The 12918-nt window shown below is 33.5% G+C and overlaps 1 protein-coding gene across 5 annotated transcripts in view; it reads right to left on the minus strand.

The window, feature by feature from the left end:
* LOC108190639 (A-kinase anchoring protein 13) overlaps positions 1-918 on the minus strand; it is a 95147-nt gene extending 94229 nt beyond the window's left edge. For all 5 annotated transcript variants that reach the window (XM_073908108.1, XM_073908107.1, XM_073908105.1 and 2 more), the window contains exon 1: positions 746-918. In XM_073908108.1, coding sequence (XP_073764209.1) covers positions 746-820 — 75 coding nt within the window. In that variant the 5' untranslated portion in view covers positions 821-918. The remainder of the gene's footprint in view (positions 1-745) is intronic.
* Positions 919-12918: the final 12000 nt, after the last annotated feature.

Consider the following 12918-nt stretch of genomic DNA (forward strand, 5'->3'; position numbering starts at 1 on the left):
AATCTGCGGATTTATGCTGAATTATTTTAGGAGTATCATAACTAAAAACTTAATATATGAAATAAAAAAATACAATTTATTACTTTTATTTAATGTTTACCATGCAAATCCATCTAGATCAACTTATTTGGTAAACAAAGCAAGCTTGTCATATAATATATCTACTAAAAGACAAACATGATTACTTTGCAAACTGTATTGTACATAAATCACATGATTATTTTCATATTAGTCAATAATATTACTGAAATTAATAAAAAAACGGAATAAATATAAATGTACACACATTTACTCAAGTAAATAAACAGAGTTAATGATGGGTTAAATATCTGCAAAAAAAGTAATCCGAGTAAAAATCTGAGTAAAAGTAATAGTTAGTGAAAGTAATAGTAAAGTTACTTTAAAATTCCCTTCAACTTAAAAAGTACAGTACTTACTTTGTAACTACTTTGTAATTACAGCCAACACTTTATTAACTGATTTAAAGATGTCTTTTAATATGATACATGTCCGATTTGTTAGTAGGTACACTACTGTTACACTGAATTACACTGTAGTGGGAGTCATGTATAAATCATGGTAAAAATGTCTGATGGTTAAAATGTTTGCTCATTGAATAATAATAAACAGAACACATCCAAATGTACTGTACAAAAAAAGCATGAATGTGTATAACACTTTGCCACAGAAGCTTGAAAGCGTAAAGCTTGCAACACTGGATGGTCAGCATAAGAGATCCCCTTACCTTGATTAAAACTACATCCACAGTTGTCTCTCCTTTGGCGCACAAACTATACCTCCGCTTGTATCGCTCGTACATCTTTCCAACACGCGGCGCCGGGAGAAACTGTGACAGTGAACAAAGCTTACTTCCCACATGAGCTCCTGACAGGCACAAACTCCACGGCTCAAGCCTTTGGAAAAATGAGACGCTGCTAATCTTTCACATCTGTGTGAAGGTCCGGCCCCCTTTCCCTCGCTCTTCCCCCACTGCCCTCTCTCGCTCTCTCTCTCTTTCACACACTCGCATATATGCAAACATGAGTCTCTTTTCCATGCGTCTGCCACAATATTGGCTCTCTCTCACATATTTGCACATGCATCAATGGAGTGCTTTTTAATTTCCCCAGTTAAATTATTTAGTTTAATCAACGGGATAAAGTGAAATATTTTTCACAAGTTTTATAGATGCAAACTATATTATTAAGTGAACACCGATGTCTTTACTGTTTTCTTTTTACACTTTGGTTTGAGCAGTCGAACTTTATTTGGTAATGTCATGCCTACTAACAAGAAATCTAAAGCCTAGTTCACACTAGGATGTTAAGCTTGATTTGAGGCCGATTTGGAAGTTAATGAGCTCGCTGACAGATAAAATCTGCGGGTGCTCGGCGCTCGGCTGTCTTTATGTGTGAACTATTGAACAACAAAACAAAGAGGCTCACTGACGTGTCGCTGACACCTCGCAGACAGAAATCCAATATCTAGCATGCTGAATATTCCAGAGTAGTCGGGCGACTCGACCTCACGTGCGGTCAGATGTAGTGACGACCTGCAGCCAATGAGAGAGCGTATCAGCATAAGCAGTATGGCTGTTTTGCTCAGGAGCTCAACAGAAACGTCTGTGATTGGCCAGAATGGGCATTGATGCATTCGCTTCATTCTGTGTTAACACGGACACCAGAGTATGCTATATTAAGAGGGGAACTAGAGTTCTGTAGAATTCTGACCGTTCTCATATAAGAGGTCACATTGTCACGTCATGTTTACATTTAAAGCTTCTATTGAGATATTAAAATAAAGCTTTTGAATGTTTGAAAGTAATTTTTTCTGTCTGTTAGTAGACATGTTATAGGAAAAACTTGCTTTGTCCACCATATAAGTTGGTTTTGCTTTGTAAACATTAAATAAAGGTTAAAAATGCATTATTTTTTATTAGTAACTAAATAGTTTTTAGTTATGATACTCCTAAAATTATTCCACATAAATCCGCAGATTTTTACAAAATTCTCTGCAGAAATAGCAAAAAATGTCCACAGATACTGTCTGTTTGTAATTAAAATAGTGTTAAAATATTTACAAATAAACATACACATGTTAAAAAAACAATAAATATTACAATTAAATTAAAATTGTATAAACTGGGGAAGGAAAATGGATAAAACGATACTCAGTAAGGCAACATTTTGTAATCACATTTAGCATCTGAAGTACTAAAATTATGAAAATTAAAATAAGGCAAAGCTTTTGTTACCTGGAATGAAATAAATTTTATATTAAATTAATAAAAATTTACAATTCTTTTTCTCATTTTTATTTAGTTTCACTTAAAAAAATACCAAATTAAAGCTGAAATTAAAATGATTACAAATAAATGTAATAATAATAAAAAATAAACAAATTACTAATTTTTACAAACAAATTACTAAACCTAAAATTACAATAAACATATAAATCATATTAAGATAAAACTTTAAATACACAAATACATACACATGCACACGCACGCACGCACGCACGCACACACACACACACACACACACAGAATTATGGTAATTAGTATTAAAATGACAAAAATGTATTTTTTTCACATAAGTATTATAATTACAAGTACTAAAAACTGATTTTAATTATAAATAAATACTTTACTAATATATTAATAATAATCATATGCAGCATTGGTTGCCATGTCCTCCATATCAATTTCTCATGCTCTTACTCTTTTGTAATATCCCTAAACTAACAAAAGCCAGTTCCTTGATGACATCATTATCCTTCAGGAAGTGACCTCATTTGGGTGGGAAAACAACACTTCTAATCTCAGCGAGTATTGGAAATGGATTTAAAGAGTTGTGGGGCTTATTTCACTATAAAACATTGGCAAAAAACATTGACATTAACAAATACATTCTCTGTGAGCACAGGCTGACTTTAGATCTCTATTTTTATCTTTCTAATTGTCCTGCTACTGTGTAAATAATCAAGCTTAAAATAAAATATCTCAACCCTTTTAGAGAAAATGCCCCCTTATTAGCATTTCAGATAAAACAATAATCATCTATATTTTAAATGTTTTTAAATCATCCTGTCAGGAAAATCCTCTTTGTTTCCTTGTGGCTCATTTGTATTTCCTTTTTCTGAATGGATTGAGTTCAGTACAGGACATGCAGGAAAACCTGTCCGGCGGGATTCACTGATAACTGCCCTCATATCTTCCTACACAACATTTATTATTGTCGTTATGGTTAATCTGAAACACCAAAAAAAAAAAAAAAAAAAAAAAAAAAATATATATATATATATATATATATATATATATATATATATATATATATATATATATATAATTTATGTTTGCTTTAGTGTTTTTTGTGTTAGTATAATATTAATTTTATTATACTTCAGCCATTTGCTAAAATCATTTAAATTCACTTTTTCCTAATAAATTTACATACAGCACCCCCACATTGACAAAAAAAAACACAGAATTGTTGACATTTTTGCATATGCAAAGTCTTTTTATTATGCAAAGTCTTTTTATTATGCAAGTCTTTATTTATTCAATAAATCTCTGTAGCTTATCGTACACAATAATATTCCTTTACTTTGAAGTGAAGTACTCTAATTACTTAAACGGTAAACTGGGTTTGGGAAAACTACAATTATAAAATAATTGTATCTTATTTTACTCCTTTGTCAAGGCAAAAAGTTCTCCTTTTTTGGCTAGTTTCTTGACTTACTAAATAAACCAATTTTTTTATCAAATAAATGTAATAAAATGACATGATTCAACAAAATTACTAAATCACTAAATCAAACAATTATGAAAAATAAACAAATTGATAACGAAAGCCAGTGTGGTTGAATTCACTATAATCAACTGGATAAAGAGACATATTTTGAATATTTATACTTTTAATCTGAGCAGTTGTGAGTAATGTCCGTAACTAATAAGAATTTTTTTATATTAAAAAAATGTATAAAATGATATGAATCAAGAAAATAAAAAAAACTTTAAACAATAATGTAACAAATATGAAAACAATAAAATAACTTTTTATTCACTACTCAAGGCAAACCAAAAAATAAATAAATAAATAGCAATGGCGCAGTAGGTAGTGCTGTTGCCTCACAGCAAGAAGGTCGCTGGGTCGCTGGTTTGAACCTAAGCTCAGTTGGCGTTTCTGTGTGGAGTTTGCATGTTCTCCCTGCCTTCGCGTGGGTTTCCTCCGGGTGCTCCGGTTTCCCCCACAGTCCAAAGACATTCGGTACAGGTGAATTGGGTAGGCTAAATTGTCCATAGTGTATGAGTGTGTGAATGTGTGTGGATGTTTCCCAGAGATGGGTTGCGGCTGCATCCACTGCGTAAAAACTTGCTGAATACGTTGGCGGTTCATTACGTTGTGGCGACCCCGGACTAATAAAGGGACTAAGCCGACAAGAAAATGAATGAATTAAATAAATAAATAATAAAATATTAAAATTTAAATAAAATAAAAAAATTATAAAATTACATGAATCAAAATTACTAAACTATAAACAAAAATTTACGATAACAATAAATATACTAATTGATAACGAAAGGCAGTCTTGTTGAATTCACTAATTTAATCAACTTTATAAAGTGAAATATTTTGTTTATTTTGTGTATTTATACTTTGGTCTCAGCAGTTGTCCTTTTTTCTTTTTCTTTTTTTTTTATATTCCCCTGCATAGTTATAAGAAAGCTAAAATAAAACTCTTCCTTTTAGTTAAAAAACAACAACTGAGACCTTAAAATGTATATAAAAAATTTTTATAATAAAAATGTTTAATATTGCTGTACCCAACAAAAACTTGTACGAATAAGACCATTATACTAATCGATAATGAAAGCCAGTCTAGTTGAATTCATTAATAACAGCCTTGATCCTGTGGACACCAGCAATGAAAGCGTTTCAGTTTTTAGCGCGGAAGATATAAACACAATCACAAACACACCCTCAGCGCAGAGGAAACAAGCAGAGCTACACCTACAGCTGATTTCTTCCATCTGCTCATGATCTCAAGAGGTGAAGCCAGCAGAAACTGTGTGCTGCCAGGATAGAGCTGCTTATAATTTGCAGGAAAAGGCCTTCAGTGGTTGTGGTTCAAATAAAAAGGTTGACCCGAGCCCCCCACATTCCCCCAAACAGTTATAAAGGAGCCTGTGAATGAACAGCTGGCCAAGAGTTCACGACATTAAACTGTCAATGTCCAACAGGGGAAGCCTGGTCTGAACAAACTGCACCCATTACTTTACTGTTTACAACTAGTATTATGAAGAGTTTTTCTTGATCCAATCATAAGTGGGCGTCGCTTAAAGAGAGGAAAAAAAAAAATCCTCAGGTCATCAAAGACATAGGTGACTTTTTTTTATAAAAATGCAATATAAAGAAGATTTTTAGCTGAATTAATAGGCTCACACCTTGTTTTAACAACTGTATGTGAGATTTAGATGTGTTGACATTAAGTTGACTCAACTTAGAATTGTAAGGCAACTTGCTGCACAGAATTTTTTTGTTGACACAACTTTTAACTCAACACTCAACAAATGATTTCTGCTGCCTAAAATTGGTTGAAACAAAACAATTTGTCAGTCTTTTTCTGAGACAATTTTATTGTTTTATGACCAATCCACTTAAATTTGTAAAAGAAAAAAAAAATAAGAAAGGTGCCCTACAAAGAAAGGCATAGTAGAATAATAAGAGATCAGTATATGGAAATGGACATACCATAAGCCTCAGACACCACCGTTTTCTCATTCTCATGTAAATTCCAGGAGTGGAAAACCTCAGTGGACAACGGGCCATTCAGATGATAAAAAAAACTGTGACAAGACTCACAGGCCACGACCGCATCATTTGCATGTATGCCTACTTTAGGTCATTCATCCAGACCTGATGAGTAATCACAATTTTAAGAAAACACGGACTCATATGTAGCTCTGAGATCATCAATAAGCACGCCTCTGGCTGGTTCTCTAGTGAAAACAATGACAGTTTACCTCACTTTTATTTTCAATCTAATATTTAACTTGCTATGTATGTGGGACATTTATTTTGAAACGTGAGAGCCAAACTGTTTACTGTGCATTACTTGACAACAACAGCACAAGGCATGTTTCAAATTCACCACAGGTGGCAAAATGCAAGATTTGCAGTGCACTGACTTCCATTATAACTACATTTAGTTTGATTGTAAAGCAATGATACTAAATAATCAAGCATTCTTAATTGTTGTTGGTTTTCCCAGTTGGGAAGAGATAAAATGTGTCATTTTTACTTTCTTTTTTTTTTTCAAATCAATGGGTTGTTACGGCTTTGCAATCAAAAAACGTAACTTATAAATAGAAGTAAATGGGGCAAAAACAGCGACCAACATAACGAATGGGTAGTAAATTTGCCCAGAGTGTATTGTTGAGTTTTTCCAATTCCAAAGCATTTTGCTTAAATATGTTTCAAAATAAGATTTATCACCAAAAATCATTCCATTTGCTGAAACACAGAGAAAGTTGCGCCAAATTAGGATTTAAAATCACCTCAAAGTAGTTGAAAATGACACCAACAGCACAAAAGGGTTTTAAAAAAACATATGAAGAGTTCAGATGCAAAACCCTCTAAATCCATCAGACCTCTTTTTTTGTAAATTACCATTTTCTATCAGGCTCCTATAATTAGATTAAGAAGCTTCATTTCATATGTAAAGATAAGATTATTAGCTAGTAAATATTATAACTTTTATTAAAAAAAAAAAGTCACTTAAGATAATTCTTTGGTTGTTAACAAGGTAGATTTTATTTGGCGTCAAAACCAGCTAAATCCACTTGTGCTTTTTTTTTTTTTTTTTTGCAAAAACCTCTAAATCCACCATCGGGACATGACAGTGTAATTAGCAGAAAAATCACTAAAGATGCAATAGGAAATTATTTTATCAAACATAATACACGTAAAATTTTAAATATACAAATCTGTCAAGTAAGTTGCGGATCATTCCGCTGTGATAAACCAGGGACAAAGCAGAAGGAAAATGACTAAATGAAATCTGTCAAGTAAGTGCTTTAATCAATAACATTAATATTGACATTAAATTTTAACAATATGTTTACATTTCTGATATTTGGGATTTAGACTTAATGTAAGTAGAGCAATGTAAACATTGTAAACGTTGCAAACTAAGCTTGTTAAGATTCAAATAATGTAGTGTAAAACATTATGAAACATCAATATCTGTGCATTGGTCATCAATATAAAAAGCTTATGTATGAAAAAATAATGTATAGTTTTATACATTATATGTATCTTTTTAAAAAATAGCTTAAATTAGCAAATAAAACACAAGGTAGGCCAACTGGACAAAAAGGAGATGCCTCTCAGACAATTTTAGAAGCTGTCATTCATTCAAGGTCTTGATCTTCTCTTTCGTGAAACACAGTTGGCGTTTAATGTACCGCATAGTAAATCTGAATCATTCAAAGTAGCGTCGCTGCCCAAAAAAAACAATATAAACGCATGCCACACTTTTGACTGTCCAGCGTGTTTTCTTTTTGTTATAATGCACAGAGTTTTAAGCTAAGGAATACTTTCATTTGCCATTCACTGACAGTCAGACAGGCTCATCCAGCTCATCAAACTCCATCTTTTAAAATCAAAATTGAAAGCAGAATAAAACAGCCTCATAAAAGCTGGCGTATCAGCAGCTCGTTACATTGAAGACATATGATTCAATTTGCGTCTTCTGATTGGTTCTCGGGATATAGTGGCTTTTGCTGTCAAAGGCGACGCTGGGATTTGGATGATTTGAAGCAATTCTATTTGTTGATGGTGTACTAAATGCCTAAAGCATTAACTTAATGTCATTCGCTCATTTTGGGTGGAAGTGGCAGCTTTTGGATCTGAACTCTTCATATGAACATATAATATTACAACTGAAAACGATCATGAGATTTGGTTTAAAGAAATCATGTGATAATAAATTAGGAGCAATGGCATGGCATTAATGGACAAACCAAAGAAACGACTACATTTTAAAATACTGTATTTTGGTCATTCTAAAATGCCTCAACCCAATTATGTCATCACAGAGGTTTATTATTATTATTATTATTAGTATTATTATTATTATTTAAGAACATATACACATATAAAAAACTGCTTTTATTCCAGCAAAACTAAAAGAAACCAGACTTTCTCTTGAAGAAAATAACAATATAGAAAACACTGTGAAACATCACTTAGGAAATATATAAAATAAAACAAATTTCATTATTAACTATTCATTTTGTCTTCAACTGATTTGGCCAGGTGGTTTGCAGCACTCTCCATTCTCTCTTTAAGTCTGGGATAAACCGTCCCAAAACAAACAAATCCACACTGCTTCTGGACTTCACACCTCAATGCCAACGTATCTAGTGTTTCTGTGACTACAGACACAAAAGCAACTCTTTGGTCATGAATAACTCAAACACAATCACGTCATATGTGCAGCACTTTACAGTAAACAAAGCTATTCATTTATTTTCCTTCGGCTTAGTCTCTTATTTATCAGGGGTCATCACAGCGGAATGAACCGCCAACTGTTTCAGCATATGTTGCATGCAGCGGATGCGTTTTCAACTTTAATCCAGTATTTAGAAACACCCATACAATCCCACATTCACACAAACTGTCTATAGCGCATGTGTTTGGATTGTGGGTGAAACCAAAACACCCAGAGGAAACCCATGTGAACACAGGGAGAACATGCAAGCGCCACATAGAAATGCCATCTAGCCCAAACAGGACTTGAACCAGCCACCTTTGTGCTGTGATGTGATAGTGCTAACCACTGAGCCACACAAACAAACATACCTGAATTCATAAATGATGTCATCTCGCTCAAGAAAAATTTCTCTTCATTATCATTGTTAACAACAGCCTCGTCGCATTTTTACAGTAACCATTATCCTTTCATTTTCAAGATTCTGTGCTCAGCATTTGAAATACGAACCTATTGGAATTTTAAAAATGTCTTCGTATACAAATGAATACAAAATGAAACCATTTATTTCTTAAAACACACACATACTTCTGCATATTTCTGTAGAATAAGCAGTAAATGTCTGTTCTGCACACGGTTTTGTTCAAACTACTTATTTAAAGTGAGCTGAATCAACGCAATTCTTAAGACTTTTATTGGGGTAACTTAACTGCTTTATGTTCAATTCACTTAAATTAGTGAAAAAAAAACAATTGAGTTCACTTAATCGATTTGTGTTGGGACAACATGAAGGAATTGTGTGGAACCCGGCATTTTTTAGGCACATACTGTATAGACCATTTTGAAAAATGTAAAAAAAAATAAATTAAAAAAAAAAAAAAAAAAAAAGGGTCCCAACATATTTCCTGTTTTACATTGTCCACACATTAGGGGTATATACATGATTATAAATGATGTTATGAAAGCTGTTTTAACTTTGGATAATGACGGAATTACCTCTTGTTACAGTTATGAAATGATTTGCAAGGAGGAAATGTTCATGGGCCAATAACATGACCACATTGAAATAGTCTATATTCCAAGATATTACACCTAGTTTTTCAGATGTTTACAAGAATTCTCAAATGGTTATGTAACAAGTACTATAGGTCTAAGGATGAAAGGAAGGAGCGCATCTGCAACTGGTTAAACTTGGGTCTGTCACCATGGGGACGCAACTAATATGCTGCTGAGAAACAGGATGTTATACTATTTTTTTTCAAGGAAATATCACCCCCGTTTGGAGCTTGGTGCTCAGATTTATTTACTTCAAAGCAACTGTAAATATTAACCCCTTGCTGTAAGTAAAGATCTCTCTAAAGGGTCTATAGGTAGATTTACTTATTTGCATAAAGAAAGAAAACAGCACAATTTAATAATAGTCTAAAAATGTGTCAGCATAAAACAATAAGCGGAAACTAAGAATACATCTATTGTTTCTGCACCCCAGTTATCACGGTATTGTACAGTATGTCATTTGGCGAGTCCCAACATGCCCGATGACATCTTTCATAAGTGAAGTGTGGTCAATTAAATATCCAGTCTTAAAATGTAAAAATATTTTTAGCACTAACCACTGGTGAATCTTTTTCGTCCATGAATACAGGCTTCTGAAAGTCCGTCTGATCCTCCAAATGTGCATCTGAATCTGTGAGAGAACATTAAAAATGATGTTTTTGAGTGTTCATGATATTAAAAAAAAGTGAAGATGACAACTAGAAATAAATCAGTTAAATAAAATAGTAAAACAAAATAAATACAATAATAAACAAAATGTTAATTAGAATAAATTACAATTAAAATGTTAAAAGAATTATAATAAAATTTAATTAAAATTAAATTGCAATAAAAGGATATTAATACAATAAAATGTACTTAAAATACAATTAAATTAAAATATAATACAATTAAATTAAATTCTATTCAAATAAATATTGAAATAAAATAAAATAAAATAAATTAAAATAAAATAAATGAAATGAAATAAATAGTCATTATTTTTCAAACAATTTTTTAAAGATAAATTAGTTATTTCTTTTAGTTTGGCTGTAATAATTAATAATTGTAATAATTATTACAATAATATAATAATATCAAACATGATTCTATAGTATTATTATAAAACATTAGCCCTGTTAAAAAACAATAAAATCAACTGGCTACAGAAAAACACTGTAACCTAAAGACTTGATTACCCTTAGTTAAGCCTTTAAATTGCACTAAGCTGAATATCTTGCAAAATAACCATTAAATATTATGTACGGTCACTATAAAAGGCAACAGAAATGCAAGCAGCTAGCTCTCTGCAACTCCCACATGGTCGCCCACTGAAGTACCTGGATGAGAGACCACATGGAAAAGCTAGGTTGCTGCCAGAAGTGGTGTTAGTGAAAGCAGCAGGGGGCGCCCAACCTGTGGTCTGTGTGGGTCCTAATGCCCCAGTAAAGTGATGGCGACTCTATACTGCTCAGTGATTGCCGTCTTTCGGATAAGACGTTAAATCAAGGTCTTGACTCTGTGGTCGTTAAAAATCCCAGGATGGTCTTTAAAAAAAAAAAAAGAGTAGGGGTTTAACCTTGGTCTCCTGGCCAAATTTGCCCACTATGTCCATCATGGCCTCCTAACCATCCCCATATTTTAATTGGCTTCATTACTCTGTTTCCTCTGATTGTATCCCTGCTTTAGACAAACTTTACATTACGAAAATGAAGCGCGGCCGCGGCTGGAAAACACTGTTTAATGCATCGCTCGTCACTTCAGCAGGAGGCGTGAATTAATTTAGCTAAACTGCGACATGATCATCTTGCGGAAATATTGCCAACGATCTATCAGGTAATGTTTTCCCCTCTCTCTCTCTGTTGGTAAAGCGCTGTCAACAAATATTTTTCCTCCATATCCCATAATGCACAGCGCATCGGCCTACGGCAGCTGAATTAGTCCAAAACGCGCAGTACTTTTTGCGGTTGGACCTGTTTTAGTACGGATCATATTCTCACCACAAACGAACCGCTTCAGGGTTCGTTTGAAAGCGTACTGAGACCACCTCTTCAAGCAGGTCTCGGTACGCTTATTTGGTCCGCTTTTGGTGCGCACTTGAGTATGATTGCTGCATTCTTAACTGCCCAAACAAACCGTACCAAAAGGGGAAACGAACTCTAGTGCAATTCAATCGAATTAAATAAAGCAGGTGTGAAAGCACGCTAAAGTAATCTCAGGCGTTACTGCGGTAATGCGCAACACAGCACAACATGGTCTAACACAAGAAATACATGGCCAGCAGGGGGCAGTTATGTAACATAGTGAACATACTGAACTGATATACTGTAGCAGCCAGAGCGTGTGAGTGGAGCTGAGCGATGTGATGCTCCGCTAAGCATACTACTCCATGGTCGTGCGCCTGCTTGCAGGTAAACCAATATCACTCAGATCCCGCGCTGACATAAAACTTATCTAGTAGGCTAACACTAATTATTTTTGTAAATAAAAAATCTTTAATAACTGTCTAAAATTAAAGCACTTGGATGAAAGAAGTGTCTGCGACATTCTTTCTTGTGCTTTTTTCTTTCAGTACAGTTTTTTAATGTAAGTTGTGTGTTGCAGATATCTTGGCCAGGTCACCCTGGTCAATGAGATCTCGATCTCAATGTTTGTTTTTTTATCTGGTTAAATAAACAAACATGTTATTATAACTGATTTGTTAAAACTATTAACAATAAGCTGAAAATATTATCTCTGTGTTATACAGCACTGGCGAATTAAGGAATTAACATTTTAAAGAATGGCTTATAATTTGTAACAGTATTTTTAAAAGCATTAGTTAACTCAAGAATGGAAAATGTGAGTCAGTTTATTAGTAGTGATAAATAAAGCAAAAATAAATCCTGCTTCAACCAAAAGGCTATTTCTAGAAATTGTAAGCCTGACTTTTTGGGCTCAGTTACGCAACTTTGCGCAGATAACAACATGCTTTAAAAACATGGGTGTACAATGTACTTTTTTGGTTACTGTGAGAATGAAAAGGGAAAAAGGGGTCAGGAAATGAATGCTGACCTCGTCTTGTAACTTCACTTCCCTGGACATCCCATAATGACATCACCTGTTTCTAGGCTACATTTTGTTATGTACATAAATCCTGAAGGATACACCCTGTTCTTTCAGGCGTTTGCGCGATGGAGACACACAGGCTACTTTCAATTATTCTGCTGGATCTGAGAGGTGTAATTATTGGATTGTGGTTTATCGTTGCAGGCAATTGCTGTTAAAAAAAACTTGGAGCCCCTTGTTATGCAATCACACAGTAATATCTGACCTGTAATGAAACCAAATGTAGACCTTTGGTTTTAATTCATTATAATTATCATTATCTATCTGTTTATTCATTCA

This window comes from Danio rerio, chromosome 7 (genome assembly GCF_049306965.1).
Source record: "Danio rerio strain Tuebingen ecotype United States chromosome 7, GRCz12tu, whole genome shotgun sequence".
In the NCBI taxonomy this organism is placed as follows: domain Eukaryota; kingdom Metazoa; phylum Chordata; class Actinopteri; order Cypriniformes; family Danionidae; genus Danio; species Danio rerio.